The sequence below is a fragment of the Polypterus senegalus genome, chromosome 6, assembly GCF_016835505.1.
Source record: "Polypterus senegalus isolate Bchr_013 chromosome 6, ASM1683550v1, whole genome shotgun sequence".
NCBI lineage: Eukaryota > Metazoa > Chordata > Cladistia > Polypteriformes > Polypteridae > Polypterus > Polypterus senegalus.
Window position 1 is genome coordinate 49,714,536 of NC_053159.1, and position 27,747 is coordinate 49,742,282.

The following is a 27,747-nucleotide window of genomic DNA, read 5'->3' on the forward strand; positions in this document are numbered from 1 at the left end:
CCCTCCACCATGGGGACTACTGATTTAGGTCATATTTCAGTATTGTTTTATTTTCACTTCTTCTTTTTCTGGGGGTCACCATTTCTGTAGTTATTTGGAGGTTGGCTCCAGGCACTTCACAGATAGTCAAGATATAAAACAACACATGATTGAATGAATTAAAAAGATAAAAGTGTTTGCTGAATTTGTCATTGGTTCACTCATGTCGTATCCCTAGATCACCATCACCAAAATTATCTACCCTTTTCCCCTTATCCTTTATGAGATCTGAGGTTTACTTTGAATGTGCTTTATAAGATTTCATCTTTATTATTAAGCTTAAAGGGTAGACTTTGTAAACAGAGGAAGAATGTATATCATAAAGGTATTGAAACTCCTTGTTCTGTTATTCACACATGGTGGTCTAGTATGAATTTTATAAGGTCATTTGTTTTCTTTTTTTCAGAATTCTTTGTGTACTTTTAGCTGTGTCACATAGGATTAATATTTAAAAGTCTTTTCTAGAATTTATTTTAGAAACACTTGTTACTATTATAAATATTCAATAATTTGATAGCTGTTGATTTATCATTGAGAGGCTGCTGCACAATTTTAATGTATAAAGATAAATTTCTTTGCCTTAAATCCGTATACATACATTATATGGTGATTATGTTATGGTACTTATTAAGGTTTATGTCTAAGCCCCAAATAATTTCTTATGGCAATTGTTTGGATTTTTAAGAATATGTGATTTTCCTCTAAAATCCTTTCAAAAATTTATAAAAACTTCAGCTTCCATCTAAGCAGAATCTTTCACTTGCCCACCTGTAGCCCACCTACATTGAAAGATGTGCCTTAATATTTAGTTACGTCCTATATGTAAAAAATGTAAATAGCAGAAGATATACTAAACTAATGTCTGATGAACATTAATGCTGGCATTAAATCTGCAAAGACTATTACTAATACCACAGGTGGAGAAGGGTTACATTATGAGGCATATAAGAGCTAAGTTGAGGCTAAATGTGTTTTAAATTGAAATTGAGGCTAATTAAAGATTACTAAGATTCATTTTTATATGAATTAGAAAAGCAAAAACACTTTGGGGGGTGGTAACACTGACACACACGCAACTCTAATAATCAGCTCACTTGTTTCAAATGTTGAACTTTCCGTTAATGCAGAAAATATAAAATATTTATAGTGTTTTTTTCTAACGTCTATCTAATAAGAAACTTGTCTTTTCCATTTAGCACTTACTGCGACAAGGGAGACCAGCAGTGCAAGTGACCCATGAGTTAGACATTGTCTCAACTGACTATGTTCAGGACCTAACAGCCTTCAGAAATGATAGCCTACACCAGGCATCTGTCCAGCCCTACAGTGTGTCTATCATTGTCAAGGGGAGACTGAATCTTCGCTTGGGGAATGTTGGTAAGAAAGTGATATTAAGTAGAATAAAGAATTAAAATATTTCTGCACTATTTTTGAAAACTATAACACTGTTATTTTGACTTCAGGATAGTTTGAGTTGCCACATTCATAAATTAAGTGTGATAGAAAGTCTTTCAAGACTCTTCATCTGTACAATCTACGAACCTGTTAATTCCAGGACTCCAAAATTGCCAAATGACCCGATGACAGAACTGTCATATACTATAAGCTGTCTGGTGATAATGCATGTAGGTTTGTTTCAAATGCACTGTCTTCAGGCTAATTAGGAAATGGGTTTTATTTCTGTCATTAATATTATTAATTTTTGCAGTAGATAGGTCACAGTGACGTTTGAATTAGAAAATCTGGCAAGTTTTTTTTTTTCTTGCTCCCAAGCTGCTGTAATGTTGAGTCTGCTCAGCAAAATAAATCCCTCTAACCCTCTCCTACTTCAAGGTCATTATTAAAAATCTCCTGTCTGACAACATACAAAAATACTGGATTTTGCATATTACCGTGATTCAGAATGTTGTACTGTTGGAAAGGACTGACACCCAATCTGTGGTTCATGAGTCCAGTGTTGCTGCAACCCTAAGTCGATTAGATAGATAGATAGATAGATAGATAGATAGATAGATACTTTATTAATCCCAAGGGATTAAGCAGTGTACTAAGGATAAATGGAGTCACAAAAAGGTGTGAGGATAGCCACCCTGTATACTTGAAAACTGTCAGAAAAAAAATAAACATGACTTTACAAACTGGAGTCTAAAACAGAACTGACTAACAGGTTGAAGAGCTATTCTGTAAATATAGGTGAACGGAAGAAGAGGTTGGAGTCAGGGAGGCCTTGACAGGAACTGATGTGGCAGAAAAAGGGGTTCCTGATACCGGATATGATGTCATCAGAGGGTGCTGGAAGTGACGTCAGCAGGGCCAGACTGGTGGTAATGTCATTGAGAGGCAGGTTCTTCGGCTAGTCTGCAGAGGAACAAAAGGTGGAAGGGTCACGTGATGGTACCAACCCGTGGTCCAACTGAGAAATAGCACTATTTGAACATGTAAACCGTCTCCTATACACACGTGAGTGACAGCAGCTTTGATAATGAATGGATGAATAGATGTTTTGCAGAGCTTATGTAAAAAGAATTGAATATACCACTGCCTCATACTCAAATTAACCTTTCACATTGTGACAACAATGAATATTAACTTTTTGGCATCCTTTGGAATGTATGTCATATATTGAATATTTTATATACCTTGGAAATAAAAAATGCATGAGAACTATGGTATAATTAGCTCTTATCTATCCATTATACCTTCAGCCCTTCAAAATGTTGCTGCTCTTTCTTATGAATCATGCAGTTAAATACAACTATATTTATACCACACCAGAGAGACATGTAAAATGAGAAAACTACCCTCAAATGAAATGAAATTCTTTAAACTCCAGCTGCTTTGTATCTGCATATATATGCAACAGTGTTCTATTTCCATACTTAATGATATTACACACTGAGCTTGGTTCTCACAAACACATATACATTATGTTATTGCAGCATCTATAGGTGAAAACCAGCACATATCTCTGTTTCATGTTTTAGTAACGTACTGACAACAACACCATATGATATTTAGGTTATAGTTACATGCACCAGTAGTTCTAGGAATTCATTGAATATTCAAATTATTTTAAAGTAATTTATTTTTAAATAGGCTTATAAAAATGTTAAGTGAGGTGTCCTCCTTGCACACACCTTGTGTTTGTCAGTAGGATATTCTACTGGTGTATACTAAAGGCCATATATTTTATATGCATTGTTTTTGACCAGCTTCTCTGGTTTCTTCTCATTTTCCAAACATACTGTATGCCTTTAACTGGTACCTCAGACATGTGAGTGAGTCAGTCTGTGTATGTGTGTGAGTATGCCCTGTAAATGACTATTACCTCAGCCAGAATTGGTGACATCCTTCACATATAGGCTGTAGCCAAGTCTTGGGCTTAGGCTAAGATGATGAACTTGAAAGTGAAGCAGAGAATGGACCACCTATATGAGTGGGCAAAGGAACAAATCAGGTGGGAAATTCATCCAAAATGCTCACTAAATGCATTGTCTGCGAACACCAATCTGTAAGCTGCTTTTTTTGCTGCCTCCTGTCCTGCCCTTTCAGACAGTTTTGCACATCTAAAATAATTATTTCTTTTGTGGTTGGTAGAATCATGGTGTGCCTTGGAATTTTGGTTTACAAAAACCTACCACCACAGAAAGATGTTTGGAAAACACTGCTGTACCTACACCTTTGCTCTGGGCACACTAATAAAGATCTCTGTAGCTGCTATCTCGCTTAACACTAGAATCCAAAAAGCTTATGAAAATATTCATAATGCTACGCCACCTTAAATTCCTTTGCATCTCTCCATCAGTGTCTTTCTTTTGCAAATATGTCAGTCAGCACTGGCAGCAAGCAGCCTGCTAGCCTATCCCCGACCGAGGCAGATAAGGTCAAGTTGTCCGCATGAGCTGAAGTCTGTTTATCTGAGATTAAGGTGTCTGGAATTGTATAGGGTAGATAATATATCATTATTCAGAATACATACATTTCATATTCCGTGTCTACAATGATCTGTGTAAATGTAGAATGGCAGGAAATGCGAGGCAAGAAATGTTGAACATATTACTAGAACAGAAACTTTTTTTCATGTTATAGTAATAATTAACAAAATGTTGACATGAAGTGTATAATGTGTGAAGGCTGAAGTCCAAATATCAAGTAAACACTTTCACAAAAGGTGTACCAAAACAAGTGTGCTTTAATTCATGAATATAACCAATGAAAAAGAAATTGTTCAATTTACATGTTACTGGCAATGTGTAAAAACTGAAGCCCAACTGTCAATCAATACACAGTAGACACCTCTGCTTGGCTGGTGCAGAGGTAAGAACTGCTGCATCATAATCAAGAGGTTGTGGGTTCGATCCCAGGTCCTCCTTGCATTTACCATCTTGAGTAGTGAGCTGCTATTAATGTTACTATTATATGATAAAAGCATACATTTGATTTGAGTTTGTAACAGCTGGTGTAAATTTATGCTACTTCTAAAAGTTAGCGCTAAAGGGATAAAAGCAGACACACAAGTGCACCTCAGTCATTTCTTCTTGGTGTCTTGTTTAGCAAACAGACACCATGGTGTCTATGGTGGATGTTGCTTTTCTTCGCACACAGACATTCACATCAACATTGTAATTTGAACAATATTTTTATTCAAGTATCCAAGAATAAAACTGAGTAAAAAAATATCATTCAAATGAGATGGTGATATGAATGTCTGTGTGCGTGGAAAAGTAACATCTTTTACAAATACCATAAATTTACACAAGATACTACAGACTCACATCAAGTGTATGTTTTTGCTATATGATAGTAACAATAATAGCAGCTCACTACTCAAAGCATTAAATGCAGAGATGGTGAGCGATTTGAACCTATTACCACACCACTGCAAAACGGTAGCTTATCCACGATCTGTAGTGGACCAGTGTTACCACTGTAAAAACTGGTTGAAAATTAAAATTACAAACACACATTATGCAAATGTCTTTTATTTTGTACTGACTGATAGTTGGACTTCAGCAATATGTCAATTTAAAAGCATACTTGTTTTGTTACACCTTTTGTGAAAGTGTTTGTTGGATATTTGGGCTTCACACATTCTACGCTTCATGTCAGAATTATGTTGTTATTACTATAACATATGAAAACATTTTCAGTTTTAGACATTTAGCTGAAGTTTTTATTAAGCCGATAAGGAGCTATGAGCATCTTGGCGTATGTCTGGAAAATTTGAGGATGTCGAGGACAACGAAAAAATCATAAGCTTCAGGAATTCTAGTGTTAAAAACAGACACCATGAATTACTGGAATGGTTATGTTGTGTTCTTTGCATAAATTAGCAAAGATGCTGCAGACTGGAATAATGAGTAGGTATAATTATTACACTAATATTTTGCAGTATTAGGGCAGTCAGCACTGTAAGCTACCTGGTAGACTGGTGAGTTAAATATGAAGGTACTAGAGACTTACTTTGATTTTAGTGGCACTCAAAGAGAACTTATTTAGCACTTAAGTGATATGACTTTGATTCAGTCTTCTTACAGAAACATCTCTTTGTTCTATTAAAAAACGTTTTCTGTCGTTTCCATGATATCCAGCCTTGACCACTCCTCTCCACACCGCTCACCCAGTCATTACACCTACAGCGCACATCATCTGTCCGTACCACCCTGTGACACTCTCAGTGCTAACTCACCCTCCAACGCAGTCGGTTATAATGGCAAGGCAGAAAAGCAAATGGTCTATTCAAGAACGTTGAATTTTAGATCGCAATAGAGAAAAGCATCAAGAACTGATAAAGAACATCAAGAAAAAGAAAAGGAACAAAAAAGAGCTGCATATAATAAGAATCAAGAACAAAGAGAATCGTCCAATAAACATTAAAAAGAAAAAATATTCAGAACAATATGCAAATCGAAATGCAAAAAGCAACGTTTATAGAATGTAAGTTAGAGGATAAAGTGAGTCGTAATATTGTATTTTAACAAGGCATTAATGTAATTTAATTTTTTAAATTTACTTTTTATTATGTTTTATTACTTTTTACTCTTCTGCTTTTACTTTTTCTGCATTTTATCATTCATTTGTATGACAGTTTTACTAAAATACTCAAATAGCTGATTTTCTATGTATAATAACTAAGCCCCAAACTGTCTTCCTCCCACACCCCGCATACTCTTCTATATGCCATCTCTTTAAATACAATCACTTTCTTTAATGGAGGAACGCCCCACTGCCCTACGAGCGGGGATTGGCAATTGAAGCAAGCAGGGGGCAAAGCCCCCTTTGAAATAAAAAAAAATACTTTTCCAACCTTCTCTATTGTACCAGGACTCCTCACCCCTTTTCCTTAGCGCTATCTAACCAGAGCGACAAATATCATTAAGGATCCTTCACACCCTGGTTACCACCTGTGTGAACTGTTGCCCTCTGGTTGGCATCATAGATCTTTGAAAGCATAGACAGACAGATTCAGAAACCGTTTCTATCATATGACCATAAATACATTGAGCAAAAATAAGCTAATTAAAGCGGGTTAAACCATTTTTGTTCAGTGCTGGGAAATAGACTCATACATACTGATGCTGCCCTCGTGCATTTACTCCCTAGTGAAATGGTATTGTTATTTATTGTATTGCTTCTGGTTTCATTTTTTTTATTTTTCAAACAATATACTTCTATCCATAAACTGGGCTAAATGTGCAATATCTTGTAATGCAGTGACATTTTTTTATATTTTATTATTTTTATGTTGTCGTTCTTGTGTGTGTGTTTTTTTTTCTTTTTCTTCTCACAAAAGTAGTGTTGTTTGCTTTTTTGTACCCAGCTGAAGTGGTACTTATAATTTCATTGTAATTTTTTTTTTTACAATGACAATAAAGGCTTTCTGTTCTATTCTAACCCTATCAGAAGACAAGTTTCTGAGGGTCACCAACTTATGTGATAGGCACCTTACAGCACCACAACTTCAAGGAGAGCTTAACAGTGGTCGAAAAAAGCAGGTGTCATTTTCTCCTGTGAAGAGGGCACTTTGTGCTGCAGGTTTGACAAGACAAGTGGCAGTAAGAAAGCCATTCCTTAAAGAACAAAATAGGACCTTGAAATACCGGTTGTGGACTACTGCATACTGGAAGAAAGACTTATGGACCAATGAATCAAAATTTGTAATCTTCAGTTCATCACGCAGGGTGATTGTATACCGTTGAGTGAAAGGATCGTTCCTCATTGTGTGACATCAACTGTCAAACATGGAGGATGAAGTGTGATGGTCTAAGGTTCTTTAGTTAGTGACTTGCAAAGATTGACTGGCATTCTGAATTGAAAGATGTTATTCTTTATTGTATTTGATTGTTATAAAAAAATTCTGAGTAAAATTTTATACACTTAATGATTTCTTAACTTAGTAACTTATTCTTTATTTGCCATTGTTTATTTGTTCTTTGCCCTTATTTCATGAAACATTAAGACATTAAACTGCATTTCCATTAAAATTGAAAAACTGAGGTGTTTTAAAACCTTTGAAGAGTAGTGTATATATACATATAGTGATGTGTGGGTCACAGACTTGCACAAGAAAGAATCATCACCAATATCACCTTCAATCTGAGATTTGCAATGGTAGTGGCCAACACTTCATTATAATCATGCCCCTTCTTCAAAAAATTAACTTATAATGTTTGCAAGGGCTTTCACCAGCCAGGAACCTTAACCTTATAATTCATAGGGCCTGTTTGCTCTTCTACTAACGCAGGACCCAGCCACTTCACTAAAAACTTATGCGAGTCAGGCAGGATTAAAAAAAGTACTCGATCACCCTTTTTGAATTTTCGAAATTTGCTTTTCCTAACATAATTATGTTTTTGTACCTCCTGTTCATGCTGCTAGTACTTCACCGTGATAGAGGACAACTTAGAAATTTGTTCCTGTAGTGAAACAACTGGATCAACAATTCTCCCGACGTGAGTTTCATTGTGAACCCTCATCCTTTATTCCTGAAAAATGTCCAACATACTTCATGGCCACTTGCCAAATAATAGTTAGAATGGACTTAAGCCTGTGGATGCCTGTGGAGATTTACGAAGAGCAAACATGAGAAAGGACAACACTGTGTCCCAGGATATCTGGTCGTTATGAGCCCTTAGCTTTTCCACGCTGAGATGACCCCCTCAAGACATGTGTGTACTCCAACAGGGCTGGGACCTCACATCCAGCTAAGCCAACTGAGACTGTAAAGTTATCCTTTTCCAAGAACTTGGCCTGAGATCAACAGAACTCTGCCAAGTTGATCTCCAGGGACTTGAGCAGGTGGGAGCCTGCACTTTCTAGCCAGATGTCCAGACTCGTCACAGCAAAAGCACCTGCAGTTGGTCCCAGCTGTGGAATTTCTCCAGCAGTGACGATGACGTTGTACTGCATTTGCTCCCTTCTCAGATCTAAAGAACAGATAGCCTTCCAGCACAAGAGAGGAGACAGAAAGTGAGCATATGGCCAGGTTGGTGTCTGGTTTTAAATGTTCCCTGCATCAAACAATGGGCAACAGACAATTTATGCAGTGAGCCTGTGACCGATTCCTGCCTGCTTGCCGAGCGCAGCACAGTTGGGGGGATGGGGTTTTGGGGCACTGGGGTCTCAAAAATCTCATATGTGTGTCTGTGTGTATACACTACTCATAAAATTTAAAGGAACACTTAGAAAACACATCAGAACTCAATGGGGAAAAAAAACATGCTGGATATCTATACTGATATGGACGGGATAAGGTGTCAGGAACGAATAGATGCCACATCATTTGATGGAAATGAATATTTCCAACCTACAGAGGGGTGAATTCAAAGGCACCCCAAAAATCAAAGTGAAAAAATGATGTGGCAAGCTAGTCTATTTTGCCGAAATTTAATTGCAGCAACTCAGAATCGTACTCAGTAGTTTGTATGGCCTGACAACGTCGGGGCATGCTCCTAATGAGACGATGGATGGTGTCCTGGGGGATCTCCTCCCAGATCTGGATCAGGGCATCACTGAGCTCCTGGACAGTCTGAGGTGCAACCTGGCAGCGTTGGATGGACCGAAACATAATGTCCTAGAGGTGTTCTATTGGATTTTGGTCAGGCGAGTGTGGGGGCCAGTCCATGGTATGAATTCCTTCATCCTCCAGGAACTGCCTGCATACTCTCGCCCCACGCCGGGCATTTTCGTGCACCAGGTTGAACCCAGAACCCATTGCACTAGCATAGGGTCTGACAATGGGTCCAAGGATTTCATCCCGATACCTAATGGCAGTCAAGTTGCCATTGGCTAGCCTCAGAGGTCTGTGCGTCCCTTCATGCTATGCCTCCCAAGACTATCACTGACCCACCACCAAACCAGTCATGCTGAACGATTTTACAGGCAGCATAACGTTCTCCCCGGCTTCTCCAGACCCTTTCACATCTGTCACATGTGCTCAGAGTGAACCTGCTCTCATCTGTGAAAAGCACAGGGTGCCAGTGGTGGACCTGCCAATTCTGGTATTCTATGGCAAATGCCAATCAAGTTCCACGGTGCCAGGCAGTGAGCACAGGTCCCACTAGAGGACATCAGGCCCTCAGGCCACCCTCCTGAAGTTTGTGATTGTTGCCTCAGAGACATTCACACCAGTGACCTGCTGGACGTCATTTTGTAGGGCTCTGGCAGTGCTCATCCTGTTCCTTCTTCGCCAAAGGAGCAGATACCGGTCCCACTGATGGGTTAAAGACCTTCTACGGCCCTGTCCAGCTCTCCTAGAGTAACTGCCTGTCTCCTGGAATCTCCTTCATGCTCCTGAGACTGTGCAGGGAGAAACAGCAAACCTTCTGGCAATGGCACATATTGATGTGCCATCCTGGAGAAGTTGGACTACCTGTACAACCTCTATAGGGTTCAGATATTGCCACATGCTACCAGTAGTGACACTGACTGTAGCCAAATGCAAAACCAGTGAAAAAACAGTCAGAAAAGATGAGGATGGAAAAATGTCAGTGGCCTCCACCTTTTAAACCATTCCTGTCACTTCATTGTTGCCCCTCTAGTGCATAAGATTCATTGACTTGATGCTATACCGTGATTAAAAAGTGTTCCTTTAATTTTTTTTAAGCTATATATATATATATATATATATATATATATATATAGTGACAGAACCACTCAGGGGCGTGCTAGCCACCCAACCCGGCACAGACAGACATGGGAAGCACACGTATAAAAACAAAGAAAAGTTTTATTTTCTTCGCCTGTGGGCCACGTCTCACAGGCACAACACATTCCCAAAAGCACAAACGCAAATAAACTCTTCTTCTTTTCCTCCCAACTCTGGCTCCTGGAGAAACAACTGCTGGCTCCTTTTATAACACCCTCAGAATTGCTCCAGGTGCTCGTTGACCTACTTCCAGCAGCACTTCCGGGTGTGGCAGAAAACCTGCCCAAGAGGGCTCAGTAGTTGTTGCAGCATTCCCTGGCAGCACCCTCGGATCCCAACAGGGCTGTAACCAACTCCAACTTTCATGAAGCCCTGCGGGAGTCCAAAGCACTGCTGCAGTCCAGGGGGACTGCCATCCAGCGACCCAGGGAAGGTATTGTGCAACCCATGTCCGTTCCCCCGGACCATATACAGAAGGGCCCAGGCCTTCCACCACATATATATATATATATATATATATACAGTGTGTATGTGTACATAAATATGTATGTTTTATAAATATATATATACACACATTATTTCTCATGCACAATATATATATATATATATATATATATATATAAATAGTTAATATATATATCATAATTTTGTTTAGTGTTTAGTAAAGCTGTTTTACTGGATTTAATTTAATCAGCTTAATTGGTAAATGCACAGCCTGTTCTGGAGAATTAGATCACAGAAGAGTGAGTGTAAGTGTGCAAACCTTCCTGTTCCATGAATATATATGTAATGCAGACACTTTTTTTATTACCCTCTGATTACACCGCTTAAGTAAAAAATGGAGGCAATATTGCTTTTGATTGCAGTGTGCCGCTTCAATACAGATATTATTTTTAAGTGCCGAGAAGCTCATTCTGTTAATGTCTTTTTTCAGAGGTGTAAATTGCAGAACACTATAAAACCATTTGAAATCATCTTGAAATTTAATCTGCTTAATATCTGCTGAGGGTTCTGTGCAGTGGAAGATGTTCATGTTTACTGCCAGAAGCACACACAAAATGAAATGTTAGACAGATGCATCGTTATACTTGGAATTTGTTGTCTATGAATTATAATACTAAGCTACTGCCTTTAAGGGCCTCATGGGTCGAATCTTCAGCCTTGTATAACAGCCAGGTTTTCAATCATCTAAGGTATTAAATTCTACTCCTCGGTGGCTTGAGAGTCGATAGCTCTGCTCCTCAGTTGCTTGAGGGTCTTAAAATGCCAGCCTCTGGGCAATATAATTTTATTTATGAAGAATCCAAAAAAAGCCTGAGTTGGGTGTCTTTACTGTCCCTGTTGCAAAATGGCTCATTCAATGGCAACAAAGGGAGGGGAAAACATTTGTGGTATGTACTGTATAGCACCCTATTCTGGTCTTTTAAATTGTTTAAAAGCACAATTTTTATCACCCCAGGAACTACTTATTATCTTGCCAACTCAATAATTCACTTTTTTGAGTTATGTTATTGAAATGTTTCGGAGCTTATACCATGTAATTAAACAATTCAGTAGCATTCCTAATTCAGCTCTTTAATTGTGCACAAGAAACAACAGGTAATGTTAGATGTAATGTTTTCAGAAGTGGAAGAGTTACACAAATGTAAAGAAGAAAATATGTATCTGCTGAGTAATGCATTTCAGTTGTAGTGCTTTCAAAACATCATAGTAAACTTCCTGATTTGCTATAATTACTATTTATAGGCGGTAATAGTAAACTTCCTGATTTGCTGTAATTACTCTTTATAGGCGGTAATAGTAAACTTCCTGATTTGCTATAATTACTCTTTATAGACGGTAATAGTAAACTTCCTGATTTGCTGTAATTACTCTTTATAGGTGGTAATGAGTTTGTGCTTAAAGCAGCTGTACCCTTCAGCAGCACATATGAGCAGTGCAGGTGCAGTGCCCTGGTGATGCCTCTGAAGGGTGCAAGTCAATGTCATATTAAGTGTAAGGTCATTTGTATATATCAAAAAATTACTCTAGGCCACAATTTATTTTTTTTAGCTTGGAGATTTTAATTCCACGTTTAATAAGTTGTCTAAGCCAACCATGGGATGTCAGAGTGACATAGTGCTCTGTTTTTCACATTTTCATTGATCTGGGTTTGAATGCCAGCATGGTTATTATATACTGTATGTACAGTTTATACTCCGTGTACTCTGGTTTTCCTCCCAAAGACATGAATGCTGGAGATTCTAAACTGGCTCCTTATAAGTGAGTCAGCTCTGTATATAACTGTGCTGGCATCTTGTCCAGATCTGCTTTCCAACCATGTGCCCAGCACTTTTAGGATTGGTTTTGGCATGTACATCCAGAACTGGATTTTGAGGGTTTGGTAATGGATTGATGGATGAATTGATAGATTTTAATGCAACAAAATCTGACAAAAATGCTTTTTACATCTGTTGTTTGAGCAAATTATTTTGCATATAGCTGTGAAGAACAATGTGCAATGGCACTGTAGTTCTGATCTTAGCAATGGGCAGTGCTCTCCACACCATGTTTTAATCAGATTCCTTTTAAAACGGGTACTAACTACAGTTGGTGTTGAGTGTTTTATTTATTTATTTTATTTATTTTTTTTGTAAACTTAACAACAAAATCTCACTACTTGCAACCCAAGAGAGGTGTGAACTGAAAAACATGTTTAACATCTCAACGGATATTTTACTAAAACATGGTTTAAAACATTAAACATGGGACAACACATTTTGTTTTGTGGCACATCACATTTGGGAGTATTTCATGGACCTGACCAGCTAATCAAAAGAATCATTTGTAAATTTTCCTATAATGTACCATTTTATTGCAATTACCTGTTTTTGTGATTTACTTTCATGTTATAAGTATACATATGAAGTACAACAACTACAACTGTGACATCTGTGGTGATCATAAAAGTACATGTGCTGCTATTTGGAATTTAGCTGAGATCCTCTAATGTCGTTGTTTCATTTGTGAATGGAACAACCATGCTAAAGAGTCAGTATATTAAAAAGAACTGTCCGCTCCGTATGCATTTGTCTGTTGATAGGGCCAACAAAGGTGATTTTTGCCTCCTCTTCATATAAAACTTGAAATGTTGAAAAATCACTTTAACACTAGAGTCACTAAAGTCACTTCAGTACACATGTAGTTTGTCAGCATGCCCGTATCGATCAAACAGAGGAAGTTCTGCAGTTTACTTGTGACTTTATGCTGTAGGAAGATAAGTAAATATAGGTAAATAACATTCGGTCTGGCTTTTATATAAGTAACATATATATGGTTTTCATATAAAGACCATTACTAAATATAATCACAAACAGGACTTTGTAAGATATGTTGGTGAGCTCTGTAAGCCGTGCTGTTTTGTTGAAGGACAGGTGTGGGGCAGACTGACTTGCAGGATGACGCGCAACCTGTGGCTGCATCCAAACTGTGTCGTGCAGCTGCGTTGTTCTTATATGTGAGTGAACATTTCTTGCGGGGAGGGCTTCTGTTCTTTTTCTCCGATGTAGAACCCTCATCCTCATTTGAGTTCACCCCTGTTATAGTACATCTTTATTTGAAAACTATGGCAAGCCGAATTAACATTTAGAAATATCTCAAAATGAATTTTAAGATATCTGGAAATGCATTTTAGATATCTGAAATTAATTTACAAATATCTAAAAATGCATCTATTTTAAGATATCTAAAAAGCATTTTATGATATCTCAAATAGATTTCAAGAAATGATGTGCTGTACATTTTGAAATATCTGAAATTCATTTTAAGATATCTTAAATGCAATTCAAGATATCTCGAAATAGGTTCCTGGGCATTTTGAGATATTGCAAATACATTTCAAGATATCTTAAAATAACTTCCTGTGCATTTCAACATATATCAAATACATTTTGAGATATCTCGAGATCACTTCCTGTAAAATTTCCAATTCTTTCAATGTATTCTTTTCCTGTATATTGTAAAATGTATTTGAGATATCTTGAAATGCACAAGAAGTTATTTTAGGATATCTGAAAATCTATTTGAAATATCTTAAAATGTGCAGGAAGTTATGTTGAGATATCTGAAAATGAATTTGAGATATGTTAAAGTGAGTTGGAAGTTATTTTAGGATATCTCAAAATATAATTAAGATATCTCAAAAAGCATTTAATATAACTTAAAATTCACTGTTGTTTGAGATATCTAAAATACATTTTTAGATATCTAAAATTAATTTGATGATGATTTGATTTGATATCTTAAAATGGGTCTCTGATTCATTTCAGATATCTAACAATGTATTTCAAGATATCTCAAATTGTATTTCAAGATATCTAAAATGCATTTAAGATATCTCAAAACAGCTTCCTGTCCATTTTCAGATATCTCAACATCACTTCCTGCTCATTTCAAGATATCTCAAATACATTTTAAGATATAATTAACAAGAAGTTCCATTGAAATAATAGGCAGTTTTACAGGAAATGATTTTGAGATATCTGGAAATGCAGACACAATTATTTTGAGATATTTGAAAATGTATTTGAGATATCTTGAAATGCATTTGAGATATCACAAAATGTATTGCAGATCTCTTAAAAGGTGAAAGAAATTATTTTAAGATATCTCAAAGTGAGTTTCAAATATCTTAAAAAGTGAATTACATTTTAAGATATCTGAAATTTGTTTTGAGATATCTCTATAGGTTAATTCAGCTTGCCATAGAAAACAGCAGTGTCAGATTGGGGCAAGCATAAATTTACACCGGCTGTTACAGACTCGAATCAAATGTATGTTTTTATTCTGTAATGCAACAATAAGAACAGTTCACTACTCAAAAAAAAAGGCATCCAGGGTTGAACGAGCGACCTTTTGATTGCCAGTCAGCAGTTCTTACCACTGCACCACCAAAGCAGTCATATTAAGGACGTGTCGACGTCGCACCCTAACGCAAGTTCTTTTTCTGCAGTTATATTCTTGAATAAAAGAGCACTTGTTTTGTTATACTTGTATCTTTTGTGAAAGTGTTTATTTCCTATTTGGACTTCAGGCTTCACACATTATACATTTCTTGTCCACATTTTGTCATGTATTACTAAAACATGAAAAATGTTTCTTTGTGTTTACATAGATTGTAATAGACATGGAACACACATGAAATGCATGTATTCCAAATAATGATATACTATTTACCCTATACAACTCCTAGCGACTCACATGCAGGTAAACAGACTTGAGCTCTGAGAGAACTTTCTTCTGCGTTGGTGGGGGGATGGGATAGCAGGCTGATTGCTGCTAGCATTGATTGACACATTTACAACACCAAAGACGCTGATGGAGAGGTGCAAACAGATTTAAGGTGGGCTGGGATTACGAGTTTTTTCGTAGGCTTTGGTAATTCTAGTGTTAAAGCAATGAACAAGAAGGTGAAAGGTTTGGATATTTGAGGCAGTTGTTTATATGAAAAACTGCTGCCAAGGCTAAGGAAGGCATTTTTGTTGGTCAGAAGGAAATCTCATGGAAGGCATTCAAGAATGTTGAGAATTTTCTTGGCAACTACAGAGCATCAAACTATATCCAGCTGAACAACAATGTGCTTTAAGCATACCAAACCATACAGTGCAACTTGTCACTACAGATTTGTTGTCTGCATCCATGCTTGGAGTTCTTCCCTGCTAATCTTGGTGCAGTCAGTCACAAACATGATGAAAGGTTTCACCAAAACACTACAACAAAGGGAAAGTGATATCAGGGTATCAAGCATCTATCAATGCTGCCCAGCTACTTTTGTGAACTAAAACAAGAATCATTAGATGCTGAGTATAAACAAAAGTCAGCTGCAAACTATTTTTAGCTCATTTAAAGTAATATAGTTTGATGGCATCATAAGCAGTTAAACATGAAATTCATGTGATGCAGTCAGGGTGAAATTATATTTGTATTCAGCCTAAAGCTGTCTATCATAAGCACCAAAAATTTATCAGGAAGAAAAAAGTGTATGAAATTAACACAAATACGGTATAGGTTTTTGTGTTGTAATTGCTAGTTTTATTGATAGTAAAAAGTGCCACACAATAATCTATGACTAAAGACTGGCAATTAAAAATTTGCACTGTACAACTTGGAACACTGCAGTTCGGCTTCTTGCATCAGTAATGTGAATTAACCCTCAGTATAAAGGGACTTTGATTCAGCTCAGCCTAATCCATGCACCTCACTGGAACAGTGTGTGTTTTTTTTTATAGTGGCTGGAGTGCCAATCCTGCCACCAACCCCCACTAAAAGTACCTGGAAGTCAAAGAACAAAGATAGTGAGCAATTTTCCTCCCCTGATTTATTCATTAGATATAATGGATTTTCTCATTTTTATACATAAGAGATATAATGAATCACATATCTTAAAATAGTTTTTTAGTCCTAAGCTTTTGACAACCTACCTGGGTTCCTCATCAGAGGATAATGATTAGACATACAGGAATTCAATTCAATACATAGCAAATGATTTGTTGGTCATAAACTCTTTTCATTACTTTCATGTTCTTCTTTTTAAGCCTGCATATGCTGGGTTTATGTCCAAATGTCTGTTAATTGTATTTTCATTTGAGATTCAGCCAGCTCTCTAGCACTTTCAGTTTAAGCCCTGAATTTTATTTGCACTGTGTCCCAGTTAAACGTGTGTCCGGTTGAACTTGTAAGTGTGTATATTAGAGATCCTTGGTCCTTCTTTCTGACAGTATTGCAATGTGTGTTGCAAGTATTTTAGATGTTTGTCCCACGTATTTAGCTGGGCATGCACTACATGACATACTGCGTTCCATGTCTCTGATGCAGATTTCTTGCTTTTGACACTAAAAAGAACTGCCAGCAGAGTGTTTGCAGGTTTATGTGCTATTTTGGAGCTTCGCCCCACCTTTTGATCTACCCCCAACCCCTCATTTGCTATATATTGCCTTTGATTCTTGTATGTTGTCATAAAAACAATCAACAGACATCGTAAAGGTTTGGGGGCAGCCACCCATATAATATGCCCTGGCTGAAAAAGGTTGAAGTTTAACAGAGTTGTTCACAGTACTGAGTCCAAAACAGAACTTAATATGTGGAGGTAAGATGGAGGCTTTAAAGGCCGGTGGAAGAAGTGACCCTATTGATGCCAGAACCATAAGTGACATCATCAGAGGCGCCGGAACCAGAAAGTGGCGTCATCAGAGGCGCCAGGACCAGAAAGTGGCGGCATCATCAGCAGCTCCAGAAACGGAATTGATGTCATCAGAGGTGCCGGTACCCGGTGGAACTTCCCATGAATGGTCTGCAGGGAGCTGAGAGAGACAGTCAGTGCACTCCGCCACCCCCTAGTCCGGTGAAGAATTACAGTTACTCAAGCCCTTTAGTTGCCTCCAGCTTGCACATCTGTGACAATGTCTAATTATTTTCCTCTGAAGATGACAACTGATAAATTTTCAAAATCTTAGGAATCAAAAACTATTTTAAGATACGTGATTCAATTTCACCCTTATGTATAAAACTGATACAAACCAAAATCTGGTAGGAGAATTGTTATAAACGCATTTCTTATTAGTCAAGCTTTTAATATCAACAAACACAAACGAAAAAGCACATATTAGTGACAATTTGTACAGCCTGGAAAGCTTCACTGTTGTGGAAAATAACAATGAAACCAGATTAGAGATTTAATTTCAAAACAGTTCTTTCCTGTGTATCACATCTCTAATTATATTCACTCCATGCGGCACTATAGAATGTTTCGTAGGATTTTCTGTTGCTGTCTCACACCCAGGAGGAAATTTAAATCCCAATCTTTATTTTATTATATAAAGCAATTTCCCACCCTTGATTTAGGCAGAGCTCTTGATTCTAACTTCTGTTCCGTTCTTTTTACAGCCAGCACTGCTTACTAATCAGTGCATCCTGTTGTTTGTTAGGAAAGATGAATGATTTTCATTTCTTTCTCTTTCACATTGTTCTGATTGCTTTGTGCCTTTAGGGGTTGTTAGAACTGCCAGTCTGCAATAACACTGAACTTTCTGCAGGTCAAGTACATTGTCTCACTGTGCTTGACTAGAATGATACCAGAAAATTCTGCTTTAATTGGAAGAAAGTTGAAAGGAGTTGGTTATTATTTTGCACAGTTATACAGAGAAGTGTTGAATTCAGTGATTAATTTCTCAGTGTGTCAACAGTGGACTTCTCAGCTCGTCATCAATATCCTAGCTTAGTTAAGCAGCATCAGACATCCAGCATGAAAAACACCATATTTGACAAAAGTTCATCAGCCTTTTTAAACATATAACACTACAGGTATTCATCACCTCTAATACTTTGAGATTCATTGGGGTTATTAAGCTTGGGCAAAGCCTATAAATGTACGTACTTTATAAACTCATGTTATGTTATACTTCTTGTTTTCACCTTTGCCATCTTATCTAGAGACACATCTCTTTTTTGATTTATTACATGGAATGAATTTAATAATGTTAGAAGTGGCCAGTTTATAAGTGATTAAAAAAATATGTTTTTATATGTAAAGAAGCAGTTTATTTTAAAGTAGTGGTGATCCCACAGTCATAGAGTGAATATTGAATTAGAGATCAAACTGCGTAATGGCAAAGTAAACAGGTTTTCAGGGAAAATCATAAAAAAGAGCAGTAAAATTAATTAAATCTACTCAAAGAAAATAAATTGATCTATATGTAATCAAAAATGTACTTTTTTGGTAAAGAATGTTTGCTTGATTCCAAAGTGTTTGAACTTCTGTTACTATACTTGATCATTAAACAGTTATACCTTAGAACACATTTTATTTACATGCAAAAGTTTATCTGTGATCTTTTTATACCAAGTACTACATGTTTCAGGAGGTTCATGCATTGAATTGTTAAATAAATCAAACATAAAGCGCACTTTTCATCCACTTTTATAAACAAAAGTGTTCTTTTTTAATGTGTTTTTTATGTACATACTCTGTTGTCATGGTTTAACACTTCTGAGTAACACTAACATGCAAAATTTTGCTAGTATATCATTAGCATTTTTTGCCATCCAGCATACATGCTGCCTTACTGACAGAGCATTTGTGAAACCAGATTGACGACTTAGGCAAACTATAAAGGCTTATTGCTGCAGTCTGTCTCTTTCTACCATCACAGCTATAAAGTCAGAAGGTACACAGCCTGATGTTTTCTAATGATGCTTTGGCAGTTCACAAAATTCATGTGTACATCATTTTTCCGCGCCTTTCTTTTCATGTTGAGTGAGTAAATTAGAACTGGCCCTGTATAGGTTGCCAAAAACTTGAAAAAACTACAGAAATAATTTGTGATTTTTTATTTTCCCAGCATCTATACAAATAAGCACAGTTACCTTTTCCTGGCTCTAGTTTATCATTAGAACACTAACCACCAAACCCAAAAGCACTGTTGAAGTAGGAAATTCATTTTTACATTTGTAAAGTTATTTCCAGCAACTCAAAAGGGGTATTACTCTGTTTAACATTGTTTCCAGGTTAAGTATTACTTATGTGATTTTTTGTTTTTAACTTGTTTGCAGGGCATCTTGCTGATCACCAGGGAAGTCGTAGTGATACCCTTCCACCATCCACCTCAAGGGTCATCTCTGCTTATGATAGGACCATCAGCTTTCCAGGGGGAAGTCTGTCATCTCTTGGCCTCAGTCACTTAAACGGTTAGCATTTTTCTTGCTCTACACCCTGTGCCTCATACTAGTCAAACCACATATATTTCCATGGTTATTTTAATTGCCGTTTGGTGAAGTCCAATGTTTCCTGGTCTGTTTAAATATTTTAAGCTACAATGGTAGTAATGTATGTTCAGTTTTGTTGTCGTATCTGTTTTTCTTACGGTACACTTGTTCATTTCATATCAGCAGTGCATTCTCCAAAGTATGGGCATTAGTTAGTTTTGTTAGGTTAAAGAAAATACAATCAAGGTTTAATTTATCAGAAGGGAGATTTGACTGAAACACAATTCTTGTTTCGCAATTTTGAGTTAGTTATAGGATAGAAATTAAACAATTTACGAGTCTAGCACTCCAAAAGTCAAATCTGCATGATGCAAGGGAATAAGCTGGTTTTTTTTTTGTTTTTTTTTTTTTAAATAATGTTACTAACCAATCTTTATGTTCTCTATTTGTAGTATTCAACTGAGAAAACATATTTCAGAGGTGATGACTGAGGTTAAAAAAGTGCCAAAGATACAACCTGAATTCTGAGTCAATTTAGATAAACAAAAGTTTGTATTGCTATGTAGATTTGACATGTTACTTTCATGTTTGTGTTGGTTTACTGTGGAGATAAGTGCTTGAAGTGGAAAAAGAGAAGGCATTGTATGCTGACATTTATGCTCATGTCTCTAACCATGTTATGAAACTGAAATCACCAAAAAAAAAAGAGCACAGGCCAATTTTGTAGGTTATGTCAAAAGTACAGAAAATAATTAGAATCATATAAAACACACATTTGTACAGTGAACCCTCGTTTATCATGGTTAATCCATTCCAGACTCTACCGTGATAAATTAATTTTCGCGAAGTAGGATTCTTTATTTATAAATCGAATATTTTTGCAGTTAGAGTATAGAAAACCTGTTTATGACGTTCTAAATATGTTTTTTAACATTATTAGAGCCCTCTAGATATGAAATAACACACTTTAGTCACCATTACACTTGTATTACCCAATATATTAGACAAAATAAGAGAAAATAAGACATATTAGACGTTACAAGTATCATATTATTACTAGGCTCACCCGCCTTTTAAGGTAACCGACTTTTATCCTCAATTTGTGTGCGCTCCATGTGTACATCAGGCATGTAAGTGTAGGGAATGAGAACATTAAAGTGCCCGTTCATAACATCTCCCGAAAACCTAAGTTTTTATCCCCTTGAGTGCCTGTCCAAAGTCGTACAATGTCAGCCCGAATCTGTACCGCTAAAGACGGAGTTTCATGCACTAAATAAGCTATAGATGAGAATAAGCAAGCACCATCTCCCCTGATATTTACTACGCGGTGAGGTATTTGTACTCCATCAACATTAATTATTTCCAGAGACATCATTTTGTCTATTTTTCCAGCGCATTGCGCACAAAAGCAAGGGAACGATGGGAGCACCAGCACTCTGCTCACATCGCGTCGCTTCGTACCGCAAGCCGCAAGTAGTAAGTCTGTGATATGCAGAATACCACTACGCTTTGCACTCACGGGACGGAAGGACAATCCCTACCGCTTTCATATAGTAGATTATTGTACTGTACATTTAATTACACACACACACAGTTCTTACACACAACCACTAACCTATGAAGGCACAACCTCAGTAGGAGAGTCTTTAGGTGGTGCAGTATCTTCAGTAGTTGCGTCGTTGTCTTCTTCTGCTGAAGGAGTGAGTAATAAGAGTAGGCAGTGGGTATCTGGGTGCGCAGCTGAAGAACATCTTGATAGGCAGTTGCTGCCGCTGTCTTTTCATATGCGTGAGGAGTCTTTTGTAGGGTATTGCCATCTTTGATCATATCCAAGAGTTTCACCTTCTCCTGGATAGTAAGCATCTTCCTCCGGCACTTAGTTTTATTGTCAGAAGGCTTAGAAAAGCAGCACGTTTAGGAGCCATCGTGGGGCTTAGATAAAAGTTCTCAGAAAGCGCATGCGTAGTGACGTAAGCGTATATAAGAAAAAATCGAGATAGAGTGAAGCCGCGAAAGTCGAAGCGTGATATAGCGAGGGATCACTGTGTGTTTTTTTTTTTCCATGGTGAATTGTTAAGGCATTTTTGTGTGCTTTTGTTTCATTGTGGATAGTTGTCATTTGCTGGCTAGAGCTGTCTGTGCCACTACAGGAGACTTCACACTCACTCCATGCATTTGGCAGGTAGTCAGGCTATGTACATTCAGTGAACCACATACTCTAAAATCCCAGATTACTGTTATGAGCTAGTAGCTCCTTTGTCTAGCACTCCGAACTATCAACTTACTCAGACGCAGTGTTGTCTCTGTTGTGACTTTCATAATTTTCCAAGTCCATACCATAGTTAATGCATAGTGGGAGTAGTAAGGGATCTCTGTTGGTTGAGGAAATATTGCAGTTTGTACTTTTTCTTACATCTTCTTTTTCATGCATGCAAGAGTTCACAATACTCTGTTACATACATACTGAAGAGTTCTGTAAAGAGAAAAATCAACCTCAATATGTTAAACTGACCAAGCTGAACTCCTCAGTTGTGTGGTTTAAAGGTTCATGTTTTATGTATTTTCCATGCATTTGACACACAAAGAAAAAATGGAACTGCTAATCTTAAAACTGCAAGCACTTGGTGTACCATTTGGTGATAGAAAGTAAAGGATGATATAAGAAGTGACTGAATACTTAAATCAAAATTTTTGAAATATTAATATAGTTCTCCTGACCATTCCTGGCCACTTCAAATGCTGCTTAAACTGCAGTTTCCACTTCTTTGTTTAGAAAACTTGGTATTTACAAGTGTAATTTGTGCATTTTTAAGCAAGGGTAATGCAAGAACAAGACAAGATTTAGGTTTACATTTCTTTTATTTGAATTTGTATCAGATTTACTAAATCTTTTAGACACTGGGCCTCTGTTTCCGACGGGAGTGTTAACTCCTTAGAAATATGTTCGTTTTTAATAAACCTGTATTTAAATAATTATAAATAATAACGGCGATATCCCTCTTTTCAGCGATAGGCGGCAACAAATACACAGAAAAGACAGAATACTTAGCTTTGGTTTAATGGTGGCTTACGTTGCAGTACAGACGGGAGAAACAGAGTTCATTTCTCCGGGGATTTTTTGGGGACCCGGCCGTGTAGAAACTGCGTTATCATCACAACAGAGGTGGATTTTGGACCAATGTCTTCCGTCCACACGGTTTCTCAAAGTTGGCAAGGCTCCAATCTTCTTTTATATTGTTTCTACACGGCCAGGCTCCCATTACAATTTCAAACAAGGCAGACAATTTCATACTGATAATCAAACAGCAGGTTCAAATAACACTCAGTCCTCTCTAGTGCTGACCACACAGCCTGCAACTGTCTCTGTCTGTCTTTATGCTTTGCTTGGCCCAGCAATTCTGAATGCTGACACTCTATGCTAAATCTGGCTCAGCTCTGCATGGCATGTTACACAGAAAAAGAGTGAAAAATACATTTAAAAAGATCTAAAACAGATACAGTGACGCAACTCTTAATATTATAACAAGCTTATTATAACAGCCTCTACAGGCAGATGATCGTGATTGCACTAATGCTGTTTCCAGTATGTTTTGCAACATCTTAAAGCTTTAGTGGTTAGAATTCTACAGTGCATCTATTCAGCCACTTGTGGATTCAATGGTAGTTAGTGTTTAGTGTGATAAAAGTTGATAAACTTGTTGGTAATTTTGGCTTTTTACTTATGCATTCTAACTTTTCTTACAGCTTGTGCACCATACTTGTACAATTAGTTAAGAAACACAGCAAGATAGAATAATTTAATATGAACACTGGTTTTAAGGTATTTTTCATCTGAAAAAAATATGTATGAAATATAATCATCCCTTTTGTTTTCTAAAGTTGTTAGATTTATAGAGGGGGAAATGTAAAAAAAACTGGATGGCTCTAGCAGCAAACATGGAATGTTAAAGAACATCAAATCTTTTACAATAAACAGGATCACATAAAAATGTCCTTGTTTTGTTAGTTCAGGCATATTAAAAGCTGAATTAATAAATGCCTGCTTGTGTCCTAGCCCAGTCAACTCATTTATTGATGTTTTTCAAAATGTTTCATTACATATTTTTACCTTTCATTCAAATGTTGTATTATCTCTTTAGTATCCAAATTAAGTCAACCCCTTGTTCCAACAGTAGTCTTAGACAGTTTGTCTCTTAAAGCTATAAAATGAAATCTTCTTTTAAAGGGAATGCCAAAATAACAGCAAAGAAAAATAGTTTTTTTGCAAAGTATTATCTATCTATCAATAGCCCTATTCTGGAAAAAGTTAACCATCATAGTGTGGCTTGCCTTTTGCACTGTAATCTGCTCAAACCACTTAAATATCTTTTTAATTGTATTAGTTTTGAGTTGTATAACAGTAGTCACTTTTAAAATAAATTAAAAAATACATTCAATTTATATACCCAGTATTTAGACAGCAGTTTTCATTCTGTTCACCACTTCCCACTACTGATATACATGTGTGTGTCTGTCAGAAATATATAAATACATAATTAAGAAATAGAAGCAATGATATATTGTTGTAGTAATGTGTACTATAAATCATGAATATTATAAAGAAGTCATAGAATAGACATGCAGCATTAGGATGATAAATTGAATACAAATCATAATAGATAAAGCACAAAAAGCAAGAGCTGCCAAATAACACGAACATTCCTTGCCATTTGCTTGATTCATATCCTATAATTTCAGTCAAAGTTATGAAAGTGTTAATTGTACTTTCAAAAGCACTGGGACTATTACAGAGTGAATTCAAAACTACTAAAAGATGATAGAAAAATTATAAATAAAGTCCTGGTTTCTCTCTTAAACAGGTCAGTTATTTAAGGTGAGATAACTTGAACATGTTCACAATTCACAAATAATTTACATCACTCTCTTTCTCTCACTCTTGCTCTCATCCCTTTCTTGTTAAGATTTTGGCACACCTCCACTTACCAGTGAGGTTTTATCTAACTCATTCCTTGACTGCAAGTTCAGTAGATTGCTTGCAATGAACTAATAAGCCACATCTCGGGTTATCTCAGGTGCAAGCTCTGGAGACATTTTTGGAGTCTGCAGTGCTCATTCAGAACTTCACTGGTTGTTCATAGTGATATGCGATGTCCCATGGAGTATACAGAAACCTGAATCTTATGTGACTTTGGCATGGACCAGGTATGCAAGACAGTTTAAGTCTTTGCTGCAAACTAAAGGAGTACCAGAAAGCTAAAATGTTATTTATAAGCACCTGCAGCAGCATTCAGCCCTGTGATGAGCTTCATCTCAGTTATTTATCTTGTGCATCACCTATGCAATGGTCCTACTAAGTATAAAGAAATAATGCCAACTGAGAGTATTTGCTGTTTATTATAGTTTTCAGACATTTTGCAGTTAATTTTATTTCTACATCTGTCAGTATCTCATTTACTTTCAAAATACTTTATGCAATCTCATTTTTAATATTTGAATATACTGGAAACAGTTTAGTATTTAATTTTCTTTGTGCTCCCATATAAGATATTTGGTGTTGCATTTCTGCAATTCAGTATCTCATTTGCATGGCTTGCATCTTGTGTCAATGATAAAGAATCACATTTCTGAGTTTCAGAATCTCATTTAAATGGTTTATCTTTTGTGAGTATAATTTACTGTCTCAGCCCCAAGATGCATCTCATGGGAATGATGTGGCATCTCATTTATTTGATTTATAGTATGTGGTAATGATTTAGTGTCCCATTTTAGTTTATATCCCATAAAAAGAAGTTTCTCAAGTATCTGTTTTTTATCAATTTGGTATCTCAATTTTTTTTTCATCTCTAAATGTTATTAGCATTATTTAGTATGCTCATCCAGTAATTTATTATCAGCTTGTTTTTTGCTGTTTGCCAGTGAAATTGTATTTTATTCCCATTATTTTATTATTTTATACTAGTTAAAAACATTTTAGTACCTTGTTAGATGGGATTATATTGTGTGTTTTTATTTTGTCCCTTGATTTATGGTTACATTTATTGGTAAGATTTGATATGCCTTAAACCAACTTTAGGAAATTCAGTCAAGGTTCAAACGTACAAATCTATTTCTTTTCTTCTTTTCCTCAAAGTGAATCACTTCATGTAATTTTGAGTCAACATTTTTAAATTTAACCATTGAAAATGTTTTATTCGCTTTTCCTTCCTTTTAAATTATCTACCGTTGTAAAGTGTTAATGTGAAAAATCAGGCATGACATTTTGAATTGAAATCAAGCAGTTCAATGGTCTTTCCATTTTCTAACCCTCTTACTCCAGCATAGCCTCAAACACTTATACCAGGATAATTTAGAGAAATGGGTCAACATGGTGGACGAGGATTTTGATATTTCAAGAGGAAAGTGACAACCTCTCTAAGAATATGCAAACACCATACACAAGGCAATACAGTACAGCTTCCATAGTCTTGGGACTGTGTGCTGTTAGGTGAAACTACTTCAAGTTCAGCTTTGTGTTTATTTTTGTCCTTCTAGACATTCACATGCTTCTTTTATTTTGAATCCCTAAATTCAGCAAAGAACACTTGTCGAGCACGGCGGCTTGCTGACATTGATTCAGAACTAGCATCCATGCTCTGCAGTCGGATGAAAGAGGCAAATATCACTCTTCAGCACATAAGCCAAGAATCAGACAAGATCCATCAGAGAAAACTAGAACGGATGATGGCTGTGCGGCAGTTAGAGTCAGATAAAAACCAAAGTGAAGTGAAATCATACATCATGGTAAGTTGTACTGTAATTTTATAAATCATACATTAACTTTTCATTATGTGATATGTAAATAAGTAGTAAAATATAATTGAAGTTGCTATGTAAAACGTTAAAAAAAAGATCACACTCTGACCTCATTAATCAGCACTATTCTTTCTAAAAGCAGATGTTTTTGATTATTTTGTCAAGAGTTGGAAGTAAAGAATCCTTAATGCTAATTTTATTTGATTGCTTTGATATATCCTTCTTCTTTTTCTGCTCTTCAGACTCGTCGAGAAGAACGCATTCAGCACTTGAAGGATTTGCAGCTAATTGAAGCCTATAGAGAACGTAGCAAGACAGAAAATATAACCAGCATGCTGAGTCATGCCATTACTACACAGCATACCATCTATGCCTCACTGGGCAATGCACAGTTTTTTGAGTTTGCCCTAAAAAACCCTTTTAACGTTCAACATACTATAACAATCACCTGCAAAGACCCAGAGCTAAGGTACAGATGAATATCCTTTTTTATGTCTTGTGATTGCAGTACACATTGTTCTCAGCTTCTTTCATTTAAAAATGTTGTCAGTAATTGTCACTAAAAAGTTGATCAAATGATCTGTCGGTTTCATTGAACTGCTTACAATAGCCTGGTTTAACTGCAGTAAAGCCTTTCATGGATGTCATTGCACAAGGCAGTCGTTACCTCATCAGATTGGCTGCTACAGTATTTATGGTCTGAATTGGTAAAGTTAAAATACTGTAAGATTCTGTTTAGATTCAGCAAACACAGTGTGCCTTTAAACAGAAGGAAAATGTTTAGATTTACAAAAGACTACACTAACAAATTTGACGTGTTAAATATTTAATATGGAATTTGGAATTTATTGAAGTTTGTTCTATAACCATGCAATGCACTGCATACGTTAATACTGCATTCATAGTCTTTCCAAGCATGTGAAAATATTCCAGCACATTTACTTATCTTAAAAATAGATGATTCATATGTTTAATTCAGTATTATTACTAAGAAGGTAGTTCAAAACTCTTTTGTGTCACTCTTAAGTTCA

The 27,747-nt window shown here is 36.4% G+C and overlaps 1 protein-coding gene across 2 annotated transcripts in view; it reads left to right on the plus strand.

Moving 5' to 3' along the window:
* The window catches only part of nphp4 (nephronophthisis 4), a 720,990-nt gene that overhangs the window by 635,387 nt on the left and 57,856 nt on the right, over positions 1–27,747 (plus strand). For both annotated transcript variants that reach the window (XM_039755993.1, XM_039755992.1), the window contains exons 18-21: positions 1,236–1,416; positions 19,772–19,906; positions 26,496–26,704; positions 26,959–27,185. In XM_039755993.1, coding sequence (XP_039611927.1) covers positions 1,236–1,416; positions 19,772–19,906; positions 26,496–26,704; positions 26,959–27,185 — 752 coding nt within the window. The remainder of the gene's footprint in view (positions 1–1,235; positions 1,417–19,771; positions 19,907–26,495; positions 26,705–26,958; positions 27,186–27,747) is intronic.